Source organism: Coregonus clupeaformis, chromosome 35 (assembly GCF_020615455.1).
Source record: "Coregonus clupeaformis isolate EN_2021a chromosome 35, ASM2061545v1, whole genome shotgun sequence".
Taxonomy (NCBI): domain Eukaryota; kingdom Metazoa; phylum Chordata; class Actinopteri; order Salmoniformes; family Salmonidae; genus Coregonus; species Coregonus clupeaformis.
The window spans coordinates 41793916-41816196 of record NC_059226.1 but is presented as its reverse complement, the minus strand read 5'-3'; the positions used below and the strand labels follow the sequence as shown (position 1 = coordinate 41816196).

Here is a 22281-nt window from a genome sequence, read left to right as displayed (position 1 = left end):
CAGGAAGTACTGGTAGAGGATGGCTGTGACCTAGCTATAACCCTCTACCCTGTTAATTCCCTGCAATTCTACACATTTTGGCTGTGTTCTTATGCTATCTGAGTGACTCAAACATTATAACAAAACCAATGGGGGCCCCATGCCATGACATTTTTGGAATTTTAGATTCTCCCTGACTGTCTATTTTTTATTTTGCTAATTGTTAGTTCTCAAAGATGATCTTATTTAAAAACACATAGCTCCATTATCTTTCCTCCCATACTTTACATCTGGTTTTAGTCGTTTAAGTTCACACAGAAAACATTTAACCGTCCCGATTTATTATTATTTATTTTCATATCTTTTGGAGTGGCGGCAACGATTTAGCAGCGGCGGCCCGCCCCTGCTAAATTCATTTTGGGGAAACACATCCTATATATCACATATGTCAGAGTCAAGGCCCGCGGGCCACATCCGGCCCGCGAGAAGGTTTTTTACGGCCCCTGGGATGATCTTGATTTATTATTAGAACCGGCCCGCAGACCGCAGCAAGCCGGCAGCCCGCAGATCTTTTACACGCACCAATACTACATTTCCCACAATGCAACGGTGACGCACCGAGCAGTAGGCTGCTTCATTTCAATATTTATTGGCACAGCAGTCGTCAGCATCACAGTAAAATTAACTTTCAGATACCCATCAAAAATGGCAAAACGGAAGGTGGACACTGAGAACCGGGGGTTTCAAACAAGGTGGGAGTCGGAGTATATGTTCACGGAGGTAGCTGGAAAACCTGTGTGTCTTCTGTGTGAGAAAGTGTGGCGGTACTGAAAGAGTATAATCTGAGACGACATTATGAAACGAAACACGCGGACAAAAACAAGAATATGGACATGGAACAAAGGCTACAAAAGGCAGAGGAATTAAAACGAGGCCTCAAATCTCGACAGGCTCTGTTCAAAAAACGTGGAAAGCTCACCACCAAACCTCCAAATGGAGTTGATTGACCTCCAATGCAATGATGCACTGAGGGCAAAATATGCGGCAGTGGGTGCTGCGGAGTTCGCCCGCTTCCTCCCGACACAATGCCCCAGCTGCGCATCCAGGCTGCTCAAACGTTGTCTATGTTTGGCAGCACATACCTGTGTGAACAACTGTTTTCTTTGATGAACCTGAACAAAACATCACACAGAAGTCGACTTACTGCTGAACACCTCCACTCAATTCTGAGGATTTCCTCAGCTCAGAGCCTTACCCCCGAACATTGATGAACTTGTGGAAAAGATGGGACACCACCAAGTATCACCCTCAACCTCAAACAAGTGAACATTACTGTGCAATCACATATTTAGAGTTTTTACTCAGTTCAAGTTTAAAAGTTAAAGTTTAATATTTGTTTTCACTGCATGTTACTTCTCCTTAAACAAAGTGTTGTTTTTGATTAATAGATTTTTGCACTTTATTTTATTGTATTTCAATCCAATTATATTTTAAAAATATTTCAGTTGAGTGGATGATAGAAAATTGCTATTATTGTTTTTTTCTTTGAAGTAAATTTAGCCCACTTTTGCTAAAATAGAAAATATAGGCTACTGATGGTGCCTTGAATACCGGTTTCTTTCATTTAATGTTCATGTTATGGGGATTTTTATATAAAGGAAATTTGTCTTTTGTGTCTGTTGAAAATTAAAGATTACTGACAGAGCCATAAGAAAATATTGCTTTATTTATCTGATCATATTGGAATATATTTGTTAGGTTTTCAGTAGGTTCAATTAGGTTCACTAGACTATATGCGTCATTTAAAAATTTTTCAATGAACATTCGAACAGTCCGGCCCTCGGCTTGTAGCTAAATTTTTTATTTGGCCCTCCGTCCATTTGACTTTGACACCCCTGCTATATATTATCCACCGCCACCAGCGACCAGACCTGACCCCATTAATGTCACATTGGCTCAGATACATCATGGATTGTGTTCTTGAGAGGGTCCCATTTTGTTTTGAGCTAGCTAGGGCATCAGAGCTGTAACAATGTCCTTGTAATATCCTTCAATGACTAGGCAAACACAATGTAGACATATTCACATAACAGTGGAAGAACAAGGCTGCATCCCTACAGACCTGTCCTTCTTAGAACACTAGCAGTTACATTCATGCCCGCCCCATAACCCCTCAGTAACCAGGCTACATTACTACCGTCACAGTGTCCTCCCCATAACCCCTCAGTAACCAGGCTACATCACTACCATCAGTGTCCTCCCCATAACCCCTCAGTAACCAGGCTACATCACTACCGTCAGTGTCCTCCCCATAACCCCTCAGTAACCAGGCTACATCACTACCGTCAGTGTCCTCCCCATAACCCCTCAGTAACCAGGCTACATCACTACCATCAGTGTCCTCCCCATAACCCCTCAGTAACCAGGCTACATCACTACCGTCAGTGTCCTCCCCATAACCCCTCAGTAACCAGGCTACATCACTACCATCAGTGTCCCATCTCTGCCAGCAAGCGCAGCCCGGTGTTGCACAAGACCCCACAAGGCAACAACAACACATGCAGTAAGCAGGGCTCCCTGAGGAGAGCAGTAAGCAGGGCTCCCTGAGGAGAGCAGTAAGCAGGGCTCCCTGAGGAGAGCAGTAAGCAGGGCTCCCTGAGGAGAGCAGTAAGCAGGGCTCCCTGAGGAGAGCAGTAGCAGGGCTCCTGAGGGGAGAGCAGTAAGCAGGGATCCCTGAGGAGAGCAGAGAGCAGGGCTCCTGAGAGAGCAGGCAGGCTCCCTGAGGAGGAAGCAGTAAGCAGGGCTCCTGAGGAGAGAGCAGTAAGCAGGGCTCCCTGAGGAGAGCAGTAAGCAGGGCTCCCTGAGAGAAGCAGTGCAGGGCTCCCTGAGGAGAGCAGTGAGGGCTCCCTGAGGAGGAGCAGTGGGCAGGGGCTCCTGAGGAGAAAGCAGAGAGCAGGGCTCCTGAGGAGAAAGAGTGGAAGCAGGCTCCTGAGGAGAGCAGTAAGCAGGGCTCCCTGAGGAGAGCAGTAAGCAGGGCTCCCTGAGGAGAGCAGAAAGCAGGGCTCCCTGAGGAGAGCAGAGAGCAGGGCTCCCTGAGGAGAGCAGTAAGCAGGGCTCCCTGAGGAGAGCAGAGAGCAGCAGCTGTCCTGGTCCAGCAGTGGAGGGCACCAGAGGTGAGAGAGACAATGGGCAAAGAGCGATGATGCCAGTCCGTGCCAATGTCCGTTATGCCCATCACCGTGACGGGCACAGAGAGCCACAGAGAGCGTCTGAAACGACTTACTGTACTGGAAAAGCCACTTGACAGAGTCAGTAGTAATGAGAGTGAGTGCTGAGAGAGAGAGCGAAATGTTAAACTTTAAGCATGAGAATGTGCAAGTGTGACTGTGTGCTTATATGTGACCAATGAAGACCATTCGCAAGCGTACGTGCAAATGTAAGCTATACACATGAAGGCATTCCTTCCAACTCTACTACTGAACCAACCCCATGTAGGCCATACTCGAATCCAGCGGTTGAGATTAGAGACAGACGTTTGAGATGTCTCCTTCTGCCCGAGACGGACAGAGAAGCGACAGATAGATACAGAGACAGACGGACAGAGAGAAGAGAGAGGCTCTTGTCTCGGTGGCTTTAGTGAACAGATGCAGACGGCTGTACGGAACTGGAGGAGAGGAGAAGAGTGGAGCGATCCATCCCCTCCTATCATCTTTCCAAACACTTGGAGCGTTCCAAATTGGTCCTGGCACACCCAGGCTGCCTCCTACGCTTCACTATCAGAGTTCCCACCGGAATATGGGATACGATAACAGCAGCCCCCCTCCCCCTCTCCTGTTACCTCAATGACACAGAGGAGTTTCCAGATCCACAAAGCAACAGACGAGTAGAGAAACAGTGTTTTATCTGGATGTCTTGGGGAGTAGAGCAAATACAGGGAAGTTCCATCACAGGAGAATGGCTCCAATACTATAGGTGGCAATAAAACCAATGCTGCACACACACACACACACACACACCTCTAGAGAGTAGAAGAAAAAAACCACATTCAAAAACTGCATTTGGCATTGACTACACGCTCTAGTAGGAGTAGACTGTTATGCAAAGCAGAAACTGAACATGGATCTGTTATCTCTGGCCCCAGTACTCCCTGTTCCAATCTAAAACAGGGTAGAGGGTTATAGCCATCTTCTACCAGTACTCCCTGTTCCAATCTAAAACAGGGTAGAGGGTTATAGCCATCCTCTACCAGTACTCCCTGTTCCAATCTAAAACAGGGTAGAGGGTTATAGCCATCCTCTACCAGTACTCCCTGTTCCAATCTAAAACAGGGTAGAGGGTTATAGCCATCCTCTACCAGTACTCCCTGTTCCAATCTAAAACAGGGTAGAGGGTTATAGCCATCCTCTACCAGTATAATTATAATAATAATAATAATAATATAATAATATGCCATTTAGCAGACGCTTTTATCCAAAGCGACTTACAGTCATGCGTGCATACATTTTTTTTTTTGTGTATGGGTGGTCCCGGGGATCGAACCCACTACCTTGGCGTTACAAGCGCCGTGCTCTACCAGCTGAGCTACAGAGGACCACATTCCCTGTTCCCATCTAAAACAGGGTAGAGGGTTATAGCCATCCTCTACCAGTACTCCCTGTTCCTATCTAAAACAGGGTAGAGGGTTATAGCCATCCTCTACCAGTACTCCCTGTTCCTATCTAAAACAGGGTAGAGGGTTATAGCCATCCTCTACCAGTACTCCCTGTTCCTATCTAAAACAGGGTAGAGGGTTATAGCCATCCTCTACCAGTACTCCCTGTTCCAATCTAAAACAGGGTAGAGGGTTATAGCCATCCTCTACCAGTACTCCCTGTTCCTATCTAAAACAGGGTAGAGGGTTATAGCCATCCTCTACCAGTACTCCCTGTTCCAATGTAAAACAGGGTAGAGGGTTATAGCCATCCTCTACCAGTACTCCCTGTTCCTATCTAAAACAGGGTAGAGGGTTATAGCCATCCTCTACCAGTACTCCCTGTTCCAATCTAAAACAGGGTAGAGGGTTATAGCCATCCTCTACCAGTACTCCCTGTTCCTATCTAAAACAGGGTAGAGGGTTATAGCCATCCTCTACCAGTACTCCCTGTTCCTATCTAAAACAGGGTAGAGGGTTATAGCCATCCTCTACCAGTACTCCCTGTTCCAATGTAAAACAGGGTAGAGGGTTATAGCCATCCTCTACCAGTACTCCCTGTTCCTATCTAAAACAGGGTAGAGGGTTATAGCCATCCTCTACCAGTACTCCCTGTTCCAATCTAAAACAGGGTAGAGGGTTATAGCCATCCTCTACCAGTACTCCCTGTTCCTATCTAAAACAGGGTAGAGGGTTATAGCCATCCTCTACCAGTACTCCCTGTTCCTATCTAAAACAGGGTAGAGGGTTATAGCCATCCTCTACCAGTACTCCCTGTTCCTATCTAAAACAGGGTAGAGGGTTATAGCCATCCTCTACCAGTACTCCCTGTTCCAATCTAAAACAGGGTAGAGGGTTATAGCCATCCTCTAACTGCCCTAACACCTGCCACTTCCAGTTAAAGCCAATAAGGCCCAGAGGACCACCAGCCAGTCACAGTAGGGGACTAGAGTCACACTGACAGGCCCAGCTAGAAGGCTCTGGAGTCAGATACAGTTGAAGTCAGAAGTTTACATACACCTTAGCCAAATACATTTAAACTCAGTTTTTCACAATTCCTGACATCTAATTTTAAAGAATGTGAAATGTCAGAATAATAGTAGAGAGAATGATTTATTTCAGCTTTTATTTCTTTCATCACATTCCCCAGTGGGTCAGAAGTTTACATAAACTCAATTAGTATTTGGTAGCATTGCCTTTAAATTGTTTAACTTAGGTCAAATGTTTCAGGTAGCCTTCCACAAGCTTCCCACAATAAGTTGGGTGAATTTTGGCCCATTCCTCCTGACAGAGCTGGTGTAACTGAGTCAGGTTTGTAGGCCTCCTTGCTCGCACACGCTTTTTCAGTTCTGCACACACATTTTCTATAGGATTGAGGTCAGGGCTTTGTGATGGCCACTCCAATTCCTTGACTTTGTTGTCCTTAAGCCATAACTTTGGAAGTATGTTTGGGGTCATTGTCCATTTGGAAGACCCATTTGCGACCAAGCTTTAACTTCCTGACTGATGTCTTGAGATGTTGCTTCAATATATCCACATAATTTTCCTTCCTCATGACGCCATCTATTTTGTGAAGTGCACCAGTACTCCTGCAGCAAAGCACCCCCACAGCATGATGCTGCCACCCCTGTGCTTCACGGTTGGGATGGTGTTCTTTGGCTTGCAAGTACCCCCTTTCTCCTCCAAACATAACGATGGTCATTATGGCCAAACAGTTCTATTTTTGTTTCATCAGACCAGAGGACATTTCTCCAAAAAGTAAGATTTTTGTCCCCATGTGCAGTTGCAAACCGTAGTCTGGCTTTTTTTATGGTGGTTTTGGAGCAGTGGCTTCTTCCTTGCTGAGCGGCCTTTCGGGTTATGTCGATATAGGACTCATTTTACTGTGGATATAGATACTTTTGTACCTGTTTCCTCCAGCATCTTCACAAGGTCCTTTGCTGTTGTTCTGGGATTGATTTGCACTTTTCGCACCAAAGTACGTTCATCTCTAGGAGACAGAATGCGTCTCCTTCCTGAGCGGTATGACGGCTGCCTGGTTTTTCTGAGGTCTTGGCTGATTTCTTTTGATTTTCCCATGATGTCAAGCAAAAAGGTACTGAGTTTGAAGGTAGGCCTTGAAATACATACACAGGTACACCTCCAATTAACTTAAATGATGTCAATTAGCCTATCAGAAGCTTCTAAAGCCATGACATCATTTTCTGGAGTTTTCCAAGCTGTTTAAAGGCACAGTCAATTTAGTGCATGTAAACTTCTGACCCCCTGGAATTGTGATACAGTGAATAGGTGAAATAATCTGTCTAAACAATTGTTGGAAAAATTACTTGTGTCATGCACAAAGTAGATATCCTAACTGACTTGCCAAAACTATAGTTTGTTAACAAGACATTTGTGGAGTGGTTGAAAAACAAGTTTTAATGACTCCAACTTAAGTGTATGTAAACTTCCGACTTCAACTGTAGCTCTTTCCATCCAGCTCCTCTCCTCTTCCAGGCCAGCAGAAAGATCCCATTTAGACAGGGGACATTTACATTCAGTCAGAGCACAGGCTTTTCAGTCAGCTTGGGGAGACTGAAACCGTTGTGACTTGTGTGGTTGGATTCAGTCTAGTCTACTGATGTTAAAATGCTAGGTCTACGCGAGTTGCATAGCTAGCTACCTATCTAAAACTCAGGTAGTCTAATGGCTTGCTACTGTAACTAGCCTATAGCACAATGCTTGCATCATCTAGGATGTCCACCCGCTCTACCCAGAGTGGGTGGAAACGCTGTTTGGTGATGAAACTTCACTTCCTTACATTATAAAATACATTTTACCAAGACAAATATGATTATTCATGTTCTACATCGTTCAGTGGGGTCTTTCGCTAACATATCATTAAAATGAAATCCAAAAAGTCGTATTTCGTAACCTAATACATTAGATAATAAGCTCTGAGCTCTGTTCACATAGCGGTGCAGGTTTCTCGTAACAACTTTTAAGGATTTTACATTTTGTGGTGGTCGTCTTCAAAATTCAGCAAAATTAGCATGACATGAGCTGAATTAAATGTACAATGCTTTGAAAATAAAACATATTGGTATGTGCTCAGTGCTCCATTTATCAGAGATATGCTTGTTTTTGTATGAAATCTTCCAAAAAATAACAGGAATTTTCAAATATGAAAACCGCATACTAAAATATGAAAATACTACATGCCATGTCTCAAAATCGATATCCATCTTTCCGCTATATTGTTTTGTGTCGTGCTTTCAACTGGAAAGTGATCCTGTCAGGTAGCCAGTAGCCTTCATTCCTGCACAGAATCAAGCCTAGCTGACGCCATGACATTTTCCAGATTTTTAACCACTTTTCTTCCTCTGGCCTCCATTGATTTAGTCGCCCGAATTCTGGCCATCCTACAAGGGTAAAAACTCCAATAACTGTTGAACAGATTATGATAGAGACTTGAGGGTTGGACCATTGGTTTTCTTAGAGGAGGATCTACACAATTAACATTATTTGACCCATTGGTCAAAAGATGCATTTGTGATTGGACACCCTACATCTTGCTCTGCCACAGTTGGAGCTACATTGCTGCGGTGAAAAGAGTGTTGCGTTCTATAGAATACAGTACATAAACAGACACCATCCTCTCTCTCTCTGGTCCCCTGCTGCTGAGCATCTGCCGATCCCCTGAGCATGCACTCTGTAGCTCTAATCTACTGGAACACACACACACACACACGTTGACCTCAATATCAGCCTTTTTAATCAATGAAGCATGACACACATACACACACACACATACACACCACACTCATGAACGCTGATCCCAATACACACTTGGCAGTGGGTGCTGTTGCTTTAATCACCATCCTAAAAAAAGCCCTAATCATTATCCTAGCTAGTCCTACCCCCCTGTCCACACACACACACACACGACAAGCTCACTTTCAGGTTTCCCAGCATAGTGTGCCAACACAGGGGGTTAGGCTAGCGATTAGATGAGTCCATTTAATCAGTGGGATAAGCCGGTGGTCATTCACAACCAGTGGAGCCTCAGCCAGCTAGAGCAGACAGATTTAGAACGCATTGGAACCAATAGGGGTCTTTCTCCTCGCAGGTCACCAGACCAGACCAACAGTCACTCCTCTGTGTGTGTGTGTGTCAGGGGAGACAGACATAACGAGCCTAGGGGACAGTGGAGGTGATGAAGGCTGAGACAACAGAGAGAGAGGATTATCATTATAGTTCACAAAACGTTACTGTAACGTTAGAACTCTGAATAGTTCCCAATGGGACTGGCCCAACTAGGTCTCAGGGGGAAAGAGGAAGAGAGAAGACAGAGGAGGGGGAGAGAGAGAGAGAGAGAGAGAGAGAGAGAGAGAGAGAGAGAGAGAGAGAGAAGAGAGAGAGAGAGAGAGAGAGAGAGAGAGAGAGAGAGAGAGAGAGAGAGAGAGAGAGAGAGAGAGAGAGAGAGAGAGAGAGAGAGAGGAGAGAGAGAAAGAGAGAGCGAGAGAATGATGATTATGAATGATAAGGGGTCTCTGATTTTTTGAGTAAGTTAACATTTCCACCCTACACACCAACAAACGGTCAGTTTAAAGTTTTCAAACCTCAAATGGTTTAATAGGATAGGATTTGGATAAGCTGATCCTAGAACTGTGCCTATGTGATCCTAACTGAAATGCTGACAGTCTACTCTGCATTCAGAGTCAGTTGGAACAATGCACCAGGGATGCTTCACTCCCAACATCTGTACAAGGCTGTCACAATATTACCACAGATATGGCAGGAAATGAGACCTTTCCACTGTAATTAGAGGACTTGCTTTGTTCTTCAGATGATCGAGCTGAATGCTAAAATGAAAAGGATAGTGTTCTCTAAAGTACTGTGTGAGTTGCTGTCTGTGTGTGTGTGTGTGTGTGTATTGTCTATCAGTGTGTGATGCATTTGTGAGGCGCGCGTGTGTGTTGTACGTCTATGTGTGTGTGTTGTGCGTAGGGAAGGAGAGGGCTAGTGATGTCCCAGGAGGGACTGTGTGCTGTTGCATCAGTCAGTGTGTGTCCTTGTCATTACCCTGTGTGGACGTGAGGCAGTATGTAAGGACATAACGCTGGCTAGCACTCCTCCCTCCCTCTGCAGGATTCGGTTAGAGCCAGGCCTCTGCTGGAGGGGAGAGCAACACACACAGACAATGTATATGCGTATGTACGCACACACACACACACACACACACACACGTGGCAACACACTGACACACACACGACACACAGCATCACTCTCTCCAGGCCCCTGGCAACATGACTACAAGGAAGTCAGGAGGGGAGGAGTCCCAGCTTTCTACGCAGGACACACAAGAACACACACATGCTTCAGGGTCTGTGTGTCGGTCCTGACTCCAGAGAGGAATGTGCTTCACTGGCCTCTTTGAAACCCTGTCTCTCTCTCTCTCTCACACACACACACACACCGCTACATAAAACTTTTGGTTGAAGCTGAAGTTGGGGCAGAGTATGAGCTAGAAGCAGCGTCTGAGGAGAGAAAGCGTGGGGGAAGGGAGGAGAAAGGAGTGGGGGAAGGGAATGGAGGAGAGGAGACGGGGCAGTTGTACGCTCGCTGTGAAGGCTCGACCTCCCAACAATGCCTCCCCCCTAACACACACCGCCCCTACGCATGCTCTTTAACACCATGATGACCCCTGTGAAGGCACCACAGGGCGACCCAATGGCTGGCTAATAAGCACAGAGAGGGACTGTGTGTGTGTGTGTGTGTCCTACTGAGCCAAACAACACAGTGCAGGTACAGTTCAGAAGGCCTAACACACACACACACACACACACACACACACACGCATCAATCATAAGAGATTTGGCCAAGAGCAAGAGACCAAAGAATCCAAGGCCATCAAAAACCAGTCGCGCCATGTGGCGGGCCGGGCGCCTGCAGGCTGACTTCGGTCGTCAGTTGAACGGTGTTTCCTCTGACACATTGGTGCGGCTGGCTTCCGTGTTAAGGAGCGCGGTTTGCCGGGTCATGTTTCGGAGGACGCATGACTCCACCTTCGCCTCTCCCGAGCCCGTTGGGGAGTTGCAGCGATGAGACAAGATCACAATTGGATATCACGAAATTGGGGAGAAAAGGGGGGTAAAAACATAAAATAAATAAATGTATAATAATAAGAGAGGGTTGCTAGGTGTTACAGTAGGACTATGTCATGTTCACTGGCTGTGTTGGTTCCGTGGCTGCAGTGCCTGCTCCAGTGCCTGCTCCAGTGCCTGCTCCAGTGGCTGCTCCAGTGGCTGCTCCAGTGGCTGCTCCAGTGCCTTCTCCAGTGCCTGCTCTGCACCCCCACTGTCACTGCTATGGTTAGTTACCAGTACACGCTGGTTATTTTTACAGTCCTGACTCCATGTCTCTACTCTACACAGCCAGAACAGGCCACAGTGGACTCATTACTGCATGGAGGCTCAGAGACAGAGAGTTAGAAACACACACAGCCACAGAAGGAGGAATAGAGGGAAAGACTGCAGGTCCAGAGAAACAGACAGGGGCATGCACGCAGACACACACACACCATGTATGCTCTGATGCTCTGCTGGTCACAGGAACTGTTTAAATAAGAGGACACAGAGCACAGAACAGAGTGAGGTCAAGGTGGAGAACATATACACTGACATCACAATAGAGACCTGGTCTGACTGACATCACAATCGAGACCTGGTCTGACTGACATCACAATCGAGACATGGTCTGACTGACATCACAATAGAGACCTGGACTGACATCACAATCGAGACCTGGTCTGACTGACATCACAATAGAGACCTGGTCTGACTGACATCACAATAGAGACCTGGACTGACATCACAATAGAGACCTGGTCTGACTGACTGATACCACAATAGAGACCTGGTCTGACTGACTGACTGACATCCCAATAGAGACCAGGATTGACAGACAGAGGGGATGTCAGTCCTACTGAGACAATGTAGATCATTAGAACATTGTGCATAAAGATAACAAGCAGGGACAGTCCTGTTTCACTCTCATCTCTGATCATTTGTCAAATAGGGAGAGAGAGGAAAACACACAATACAGACACATATAGGACTAGACTCACGGATACACTCAGTCTATCAGACACACAATACAGACACATATAGGACTAGACTCACGGATACACCCAGTCTATCAGACACACAAAACAGACACATATAGGACTAGACTCACGGATACACCCAGTCTATCAGACACACACAATACAGACACATATAGGACTAGACTCACGGATACATCCAGTCTATCAGACACACACAATACAGACACATATAGGACTAGACTCACGGACACACTCAGTCTATCAGACACACACAATACAGACACATATAGGACTAGACTCACGGATACACCCAGTCTATCAGACACACACAATACAGACACATATAGGACTAGACTCACGGATACACCCAGTCTATCAGACACACACAATACAGACACATATAGGACTAGACTCACGGACACACTCAGTCTATCAGACACAGACACACACAAACACAAACAGACACACTTCCTCTGGGAAAGAAAAACAGTCTTATTGTCTCTTCTAGCCATGCTGTCCTCCCCAGAACAGAAGAGAGCCAGGCCAAACTAGTGGAGATCCTCCCCAGAACAGAAGAGAGCCAGGCCAAACTAGTGGAGATCCTCCCCACAACAGAAGAGAGCCAGGCCAAACTAGTGGAGATCCTCCCCACAACAGAAGAGAGCCAGGCAAAACTAGTGGAGATCCTCCCCAGAACAGAAGAGAGCCAGGCCAAACTAGTGGAGATCCTCCCCAGAACAGAAGAGAGCCAGGCCAAACTAGTGGAGATCCTCCCCACAACAGAAGAGAGCCAGGCAAAACTAGTGGAGATCCTCCCCAGAACAGAAGAGAGCCAGGCAAAACTAGTGGAGATCCTCCCCAGAACAGAAGAGAGCCAGGCAAAACTAGTGGAGATCCTCCCCAGAACAGAAGAGAGCCAGGCCAAACTAGTGGAGATCCTCCCCAGAACAGAAGAGAGCCAGGCAAAACTAGTGGAGATCCTCCCCAGAACAGAAGAGAGCCAGGCAAAACTAGTGGAGATCCTCCCCAGAACAGAAGAGAGCCAGGCAAAACTAGTGGAGATCCTCCCCACAACAGAAGAGAGCCAGGCAAAACTAGTGGAGATCCTCCCCAGAACAGAAGAGAGCCAGGCCAAACTAGTGGAGATCCTCCCCAGAACAGAAGAGAGCCAGGCAAAACTAGTGGAGATCCTCCTCGGACAGAAGAGAGCCAGGCAGAACTAGTGGAGATGGCAGCTGCAGGAATCTAGTAGGACCAACACTCATCAACATCAATCCCCCTTGGCCACAGTCCTAACTGGATTTTACTCCTATTATACCCATTGTGGGAGTGGGTCTCATATCACCACTGCAGTAGTCACTGTGTGTGTGTGTGTGTGTGTGTGTGTGTGTGTGTGTGTGTGTGTGTGTGTGTGTGTGTGTGTGTGTGTGTGTGTGTGTGTGTGTAGAGAGAGTAGAGAGAAGAGATAAAGAGAGAGAGAAACAAAAGAGAGAAAAATAAGAGTGTGCTGGAGAGAGAGAGATCAAAGAAGCTGTAACTAAAAAGAACTAGCCTCATCTCAGCCAGTTAACAGGCACTGAGCACTGAGCTGCAAGTCAAATGAGCCCCTCTGATGTGTGTGTGTGTGTGTGTGTGTGTGTGTGTGTGTGTGTGTGTGTGTGTGTGTGTGTGTGTGTGTTAACAAACTAGGCAAGCGAGCAATGTGACCTAGTAATATATAAGTGTGTTTGTCAGTGTGCATGAAGCTCTGAGAGAGTGACTGAGTAAATGACTGAGTATATCTGCATGAAGCTCTGAGAGAGTGACTGAGTAAATGACGGAGTATATCTGCATGAACCTCAGAGTAACTGAGTAAATCTGCATGAAGCTCTGAGAGAGTGACGGAGTAAATGACGGAGTATATCTGCATGAACCTCAGAGTGACTGAGTAAATCTGCATGAAGCTCTGAGAGAGTGACTATGAGTAAATTAATGAGTATATCTGCATGAAGCTCAGAGAGTGACTGAGTAAATATGCATGAAGCTCAGAGAGTGACTGAGTAAATGACTGAGTATATCTGCATGAAGCTCTGTGAGAGTGACTGAGTATATCTGCATAAAGCTCTGTGAGAGTGACTGAGTATATCTGCATAAAGCTCTGTGAGAGTGACTGAGTAAATGACTGAGTATATCTGCATGAAGCTCTGAGAGAGTGACTGAGTAAATCTGCATGAAGCTCAGAGAGTGACTGAGTAAATGACTGAGTTTATCTGCATGAAGCTCAGAGAGTGACTGAGTAAATGACTGAGTATATCTGCATGAAGCTCTGAGAGAATGACTGAGTAAATGACTGAGTATATCTGCATGAAGCTCTGAGAGAGTGACTGAGTAAATGACTGAGTATATCTGCATGAAGCTCTGAGAGAGTGACTGAGTAAATGACGGAGTATATCTGCATGAAGCTCTGAGAGAGTGACTGAGTAAATGACTGAGTATATCTGCATGAAGCTCTGAGAGAGTGACTGAGTAAATGACTGAGTATATCTGCATGAAGCTCTGAGAGAGTGACTGAGTAAATGACTGAGTATATCTGCATGAAGCTCTGTGAGAGTGAGTAGGAGAGAGGACCGACTCCTCCGGGTATCCTCAGTCAGCTAAAATAAATAAATCACACTCTCACCAGGCTGCCTTTTGACACGCATGTCCCTCACATTACTTCTGCATGGCTGTAGATGTAGGTCATACGCCCCCCTAACACATACACCCATATCCACACACATTCCCTTACTCTCTAACCTGCCTTCCAAATACACACACACACACACACACAACCATACCTGCCACCATTAACCAGTTAGAGGGAGGGTCAACAGAGAAGAGTTGGGTTAGGGAGTGGGTGGGTCCAGAGGGAGGTGGGGTTGGGTGTTGGGTTAGGGTGTGGGTGGGTCCAGAGGGAAATGGGTCTGGGTGTTGGGTTAGGGTGTGGCCAGAGGGAGGTGGGGTTGGGTGTTGGGTTAGGGTGGGGCCAGCGGGAGGTGGGGCTGGGTGTTGGGTTAGGGTGTGGGTGGGGCCAGAGGGAGGTGGGGCTGGGTGTTGGGTTAGGGTGTTGGTGGGGCCAGAGGGAGGTGGGGTTGGGTGTTGGGCGAGGATGTGGGTGGGGCCAGAGGGAGACTTAATGGACTTCGAAGACACCATCCCTGATAGGGCTAGGGGGGCTTCCACATTGCCGGAATTCCTGAGACCCCCTTGAAGAGGGAACTGGCCAGCAACAATACAGGGAGTCAAGAGACTGATGCTTTTAGGGGATCTGCAGTTAGCCATCCAGCCAGTCAGAGAGCCTCTGGCCATATAGGCAGAGGAAGACTAAAGTGAGTTGGCAGGTCTGAATGGAACAACACACTTCCTCTATCATATCACACTTTCCACAAGTGGAAGAGGATGCAGAGTGTGTGTGTGTGTGTGTGTGTGTGTGTGTGTGTGTGTGTGTGTGTGTGTGTGTGTGTGTGTGTGTGTGTGTGAGTGATAAAGCAAGCAGATGAATCAGTAGGTAGCTATGGATTAAAACATCCTTCTCTTCATGTTTGTGCCAGCTGCATATTTTCCCTCACAGATGTAGATAGACTGAAGAACTGCCAGCCTCCCTACAAGCCACAGACAACCCTGACAACAGCACTAGACTATATGAACCTCTGACAACAGCACTAGACTATATGAACCTCTGACAACAGCACTAGACTATATGAACCTCTGACAACAGCACTAGACTATATGAACCTCTGACAACAGCACTAGACTATATGAACCTCTGACAACAGCACTAGACTATATGAACCTCTGACAACAGCACTAGACTATAATGAAAGACAAACGACAGCAGCAGGCATCAGAGAGACAGGAGAAACGTCACCCTCCTGTCCTAAACAAATAATGGTCTTCTACCATCAAACAGAGAAGTATCCTGGCCCTTCACCCCTCAGCTCTACAAACAGCAGAGAGACGGAGAGAGAGAGGGAGAGATGGAGAGGAAGGTAGAGAGAGAGAGGCAGAGAGAGGGTAGAGAGAGAGAGAGGGGAGAGAGAGAGGCAGAGAGAGGGTAGAGAGAGGCTGTGAGAGGGGGAGAGAGAGAGGCAGAGAGAGGGGAGAGAGAGGCTGTGAGAGGTGGGAGAGAGAGAGAGGCAGAGAGAGGGTAGAGAGAGAGGGGAGAGAGGCAGAGAGAGGGTAGAGAGAGAGAGAGAGAGAGAGAGAGAGAGAGAGAGAGAGAGAGAGAGAGAGAGAGAGAGAGAGAGAGAGAGAGAGAGAGAGAGAGAGAGAGAGAGAGAGTGGCTGGAGAGAGAGAGAGAGAGGCAGAGAGAGGGGAGAGAGAGGCTGTGAGAGGGGGAGAGAGAGAGAGAGGCAGAGAGAGGGGAGAGAGTGGCTGTGAGAGGGGGGGAGAGAGAGAGAGGCAGAGAGAGGGAGAGAGAGGCTGTGAGAGAGAGAGAGAGAGAGAGAGAGAGAGAGAGAGAGAGAGAGAGAGGGGGAGAGAGAGAGGCAGAGAGAGGGTAGAGAGAGAGAGAGAGAGGCAGAGAGAGGGTAGAGAGGCGCAGGCCAAAAACAACCCATAGACCCTTCTGAGCATATCTGAAAGGACACCGTAGCTACAACTGGTGTGTGTGAATGTGTGTATGTGTATAAAGAAAAGCATCCTTTACCCTCTGATGACAGGCCTCCTCCTCCGTTAACACTCTCTGTGCTGGACTGGGAGTAGGCCATGAGACCACCCCTCTTCCCCTTCCTCAGGGAGCGGTTAGTGCTGGGGCTGCCCACCGGAGTGGAGGTAGACATCCTCCCTCCCTCCTTCCTGGAGAAGATACCGCTGAAAAACCTGACCAGCCGACGGTCCGAGCCACTGGAGCGGGCGCCGGTGCCACGCAGAAACCCCTCCTTCTCCGACACACTCTTCATCGAAAGAGTGAGCAGGTCGCTGTTGTCCAATGTGCGGTTTTTGCCTTTCGCTCGTTCCCAGCGGCTCAGCTCAGTCATCGAGTCAGTCTTGTTGAGGACAGCCCCGACTTCTAACGTGTTTCGTTTAGGCGGTCCCGTCTCATCGTAAGCCGGGTTCTGGAGGACTGTGGACTGGGGGGTCTGGTTGTCGTCCCCGGCTGATCCGTCTCCGCGGCCGATGCACCCGGAGCTGCTGTGGTGCTTGTCTTTGGAGAGGGCCCGGATGCGGAGCAGTTCGCCACCCGACCAGTGGCGGAAACTGAAGCTCCGGCGAAGCAGGCTGGGGTGCCTCTTCAGTGGCGGGGTCTCGGGAGAGGCCTTGGCGGCTTTCCCGTTACTTTTGGATGCACACAACTTGTCCTTAACCCCGTCCCCATTAGTTAGAGCATCACTGCCCTTCTCCTCTGTGCTCTTGGCTTTCAGAAGCCTTTTCTTCTTATCAGCACTCCCATTCTCCCCATTGGCAGCAGATGTTCGCAAGGTTTTTTCAGTCTCAGTGCAAATATCCCCTTTAAGCCTCAAGTCAGTTTCTGAGCTTTCCTGTGTCCAGCTTATCCCCTGTGATTTCTTCTGACTCTGTGGTGACATAGTCTTCTCTGAGGCCTTAGTGTTCTCTGAGGCCTGGCTGTTGTTTCCGTGCTCTGTGGAGGGGCTAGTGGCCGTTTCCTTTAACTCTTTATGTAACTGATGAGCCTTCTTTTTAATTTTAAGCCTTCCCATTTCTAATTGTCCTGTGCTGAATGTCCTGAAATTTCTCATGTAGTTATTGTGTGAGTGGAACTCGTCGCTTTCATCCTCGACTTCTTTCAGCTCTTCCAGCAGACAACTCCTCTGGAGCTCCGAGGAGACCTCGCGACGGTAAGCGCCCACTTTGGGGTTCTCGAGACGTCGTGGTCCCGAGCTCCCGCAGCTAACACCATCCTCCTCCTCCAAGCTCTCTTTCTTTACCAAGGTGAGAGAGATCCGGTACACTGTTTTCCTTTGTGGCGTTCCTCGTTCCATCCTTTCGCAATTACCGTCAAGAAGGTACATTCTCTAGGGACATGAACTGAAATAGGGGCTACTGAATAGGCTACACGAGTGGGCCAGACGTTACTTTGAACGGGAAAATGACTTCCTGACACTGGTCCTTTGATGTCGTCTAATAATAAGGAAGTAATAGTAGGCTATTTGTAATAATACTACAATTAAACGATTACTATATCAAATTAGTTGTACTACTAAAATAATCAAGATGTGCAAAAAGGCATGAGAATTCGACGCCGGAAATAAATTCCTTTCACATCCCGGTGGATTTATAAACTGGCAACAAATGTAATGTAGCAACCAAACAAGCACAGTCTTCATTTAGGGCATGTCCGGCTTCTCTCCCTCTCAAAATGCATCGCTTGTGCAAAAAATGCCCACGGTTCCTTCCCAGACTGGAGTCGCTTACAGAGTAATTATTTTCACAGCAAACAAATCTACAAATATCCCGGGTTCAGGCAACAGAGAGTCCGGGTATATTGCTTCAAGATCCACCACGACAGTATTCCCATTATTGTAGAATAATATTATTGCAACGCTGTATTCCTCCAAGCGAAGTGAGTGCGTTGTCTCCCATTGTGTTCGCGCGCATCTCCCGCAGCGAAGCCAGCTTGCCAGGCTAACATTGATTTAGTGGTTTTGTTTTCAACCCCAGTGTGTCCGATTGTGATTCAAATGGTGGGAATTTACAGCCAGAACCAAGCTTCCACAATCCCTCTCTCACACACGGTTATCCTGAGAACGCGGGGAAACGTAGCCACCGTCCCATATCCAGCTCTCTCCTCACTTCACACTCCAGAGGGACACGGATCATCCAGCAAGAACGGCGGATTGGAAGCAAAACACGAAGCGTATTCAAACATGGAATGGAACGAATTCCCAGACTGGGATTGCTGGCTTTTCAAAACGGTTTATTCAGGTATTACTAATAATTTCGGATCGCACAGGCCTCTACAATAACAAACAAAAGCCTTGTTTCAATTAAGAATTTCAAATATGTGTAACAACTGTGTATTTACATATGAACTATGCTTATACTGTATATCCGAGAACCACAGCAGCAGAATATATGCCTACAAAGAACAGACTGGTTCATTCAGAGATAAACCATCCACCGGGAGGAAATGAGACATTGTGGCATTGATTTCACATTCATTCAAGGTCGTTTGGACACGGTTATAAACACAAGGCTATCAGGTTGCTCAAAACAAACATTTGGAAAACTCCACTCCAGGATTTGCAGCATCTCTGTGGTTCTCATTTAGGGGAGTGGCTTGTGCTATTCTCTCTGTCCATCAGGATCTTTAAACCCACCTGGTCTGCCCCATCGATACTACTACCGCCACAAGGAATACTGAAAGTGATATTATGAAAAAGTGAAACTATGGAACGATAACAATGACCACAAACTGATAACATGAATTCCAAACACTCGAATATTCAAAAGAGCTGTGCCCACTGCCCGAGAGATATTGTTTGGACATTGCAGATTTTATTTTTATTGCTTCAAGGCTAGTCTAGTCAACCAATTTGGCAGAAGCCTGAAAAATAAGTCTCCAAAGAAAACATACCCAAAACAAACCACTGATATAACTGGGTACAGTCCTTGAGAAGAATTGTTAAAAGTGAACCCTTATCGAATATGCTCATTGATACGGTCCAATCATTCACGGTTAGAATCATTGTTTGGCATGCACTTAGCTAGACTACTGTACATCACAACTAACTTCCTGACCAAACCGACTCCGTACGTACGTTGATTTTGTCTATCCCCAACAGACGCGTTCATGACAAGCAGGTTAAATATACAAAAACCAACTGTGAACCAACTAATAATAATAATAATAATAATATGCCATTTAGCAGACGCTTTTATCCAAAGCGACTTACAGTCATGCGTGCATACATTTGTGTATGGGTGGTCCCGGGGATCGAACCCACTACCTTGGCGTTACAAGCGCCGTGCTCTACCAGCTGAGCTACAGAGGACCACCAATATATAGATATATTATAAAAACATTTTTAAAAAACTTTATTTGGTTGTTACATGAACATTCTCCACACATTTTACATACATGCCATTTTATTTTTTTACAGTAGTAATTTGTATTATTTATGACATTTTTTTTGTGCCAATTTTGGTCTTTAATAAATGGCAGACATTTCCATATATGTTTGTTAACTGCACATGTGACATAACATCACCTTTCCTATTCATAATATAATTATCAAAAGATAATTAAAAAAATATTTTTGTATCAATTTGTATCAATTAGTATATTTCAATTTAACCATAATATTTGTTGTAATATTTGTTCTGTCTTTTCTGGAGGATGAAACTGGAATTGCAACCAGATTTGTATGGTTTGTTTTAGAAAAGGCGATATTATGAAAAAGGTTCCGTTTTCAATTAACTGAAAGTGAGAGGTTGTAATCTGGATAAATTGAAAAGGGCCATTTTTGAACAAGGGGAGAGACATTCTTACTAATCTACTGGAAAACCAGTTTGGGTTTAAGTATGACTATTGTATGACTGATGCTTTTAGTGAGAGAGGTTTAATTCTTTCATATTTCATAATTTTCATTATTATTCATGATATAAATAAGCACGTTTAATTTTTTCTGGCTTGCCGTTCCAAAAAAAGTTAAATATTTTTTGCTCGAATAATTTAAAACACTAATTGTTTGGGGTAAGCAGGGCCATCAGTAAATAGGTCAACTGGGATATGACAAAAGAGTTAATCGGGGTGATTTTTCCACCAATAGACAGGTATTTACCTTTCCATGGTAGCAAGATCTGATCTATTTTTGCTAACTTTCTGTTGAAATTTGTTGTAGTAAGTTCCTTTACTTCTTTAGGGATATGAATACAGAGTATGTCCACTTCAACATCAGACCATTTTATAGGTCAACTACACGGTAATGTCAAAGTAGTATTTTTTTGCACGGTTAGAAAAATGTATAGATACTCTATGAGGCTGTGCAGGGATCCAGATTGCAGATTTAAGAGGAAACTTGAGTCGTCAGCATACAATGACACCTTTGTTGTTAAGCCCTGGATTTCTAGCCCCTCTATATTATAGTTGGATCTGATTTTAATAGCTAACATTTCGATGGCCATAATAAATAGATATGCCGACAGTGGACAACCTTGTTTTACCAACTATTTTAATTTGGGGAGAGGTCAAAACACACATGAAACATTCATGGACATTTAGCTAGCTTGTTGTTGCTAGCTAATTTTTGCTGAATCTTTGTAGAACTTTGACCCATTTTAAGTCACACAAAATCGTGTGCTCTCTACTCCGGCAATTCATCCACAGATAAAAGGGGAAACCTTGTTCATTTTTAGCTAGTTTTCTTTGATGAATCTCTCCTCGTTCATTCTTCTTCTGTGGATCTTATATGGCAGTTGGCAACCAACTTTAATGTGCATTACCGCCACCAACTGGACCTCGTTCATTTTGTGTGGACCTCGTTCAGTGTGGACCTCGTTCATTTTTCAAATCACCCACGTGGGTATGTACTCGTAAAAGTAGATGGGAGACGCGGGACTTGCAGCGCGTCAAGAGTCTAAAATAGAACCAAGTTCTATTTTACCGCCTGGCTACACAGACGTCCGTTGACGCGCACAAGCAGTTTGGATGAAATTACTGAATAACATATATGTGTACATTTATTTTGCAACGCTCCCGTAACGCGGGCGGTTTGGTCAGCATGTAATAGAGCCGTCACACCTTGGCAGTCATACACACCATTTTCAATTCAGCACTTCTCCCAGCCTCCAGGCAGCAACTTTTTCATCCTCTCCCTTTCCCCTCTCCCTCTCCCTTTCACTCTCTCCTCTCTCCACCCCTCACCCTTTCCCCGCTCCCTCCCCACCTCTCCACTCCCCCCTCCCTCCCCCTTTCTCTCCCAGTTTCCCCAGCCTCTTCCCAGCCTCTTCCCTGGTCTCAAGGGAAGGTGGTGGTGTTGGAGATTACCTTCCTTATCTCAACCCTAAATCCCCCTCGCCTTCCTTTCGCTTTCAACTTCTCTCTGCCTGATATTTTATGGATCGTTATTTAGATGAAGGGAGATTACAGAAGGCTGATCAGCTCCTATATGCCCTGTGTCCACACACACACACACACACACACCTCCCATGGCGTCTTCATCTTTCCCCCTGCTAGTCCATTCATTCCCCTCTATCCGCCTCCTCACTTTTATTGAAGAGAGGAAAATAACCCTATAGAACATCAATAGGTCCAGTCAGGCGAAGCCTACAGCTTGATCAATGCCTCCAAACCAGTGTATTTCGAGGTCACATAGCATATTTCTAACCGACATAAGAAACACAAAATTGAATTGATTGGTTTGATTGCTAGCTTTAAAAAGCTTGCATAAAAGGTTATTTTTAAATTGCACTTTTCTACATCACTGCAACCGCTGCCATTTTGACAGCGAGAACTCGCTCCAGTCCCACCAGCCTCTAGCCTGGCGATCGTTCAGCTCTGAAATAACTGAAGAGATTTAAACCTATTGGATGAGCGGTGAACAC

General features: G+C 46.0%; 1 protein-coding gene across 1 annotated transcript in view; it reads right to left on the bottom strand.

The window, feature by feature from the left end:
- The window catches only part of agap1 (ArfGAP with GTPase domain, ankyrin repeat and PH domain 1), a 173728-nt gene extending 155087 nt beyond the window's left edge, over window positions 1-18641 (bottom strand). Inside the window, 1 exon segment of the mRNA XM_041888884.2 lies at window positions 16424-18641. Coding sequence (XP_041744818.2) covers window positions 16424-17747 — 1324 coding nt within the window. The 5' untranslated portion in view covers window positions 17748-18641.
- Between the last annotated feature and the right edge of the window lie 3640 nt (window positions 18642-22281).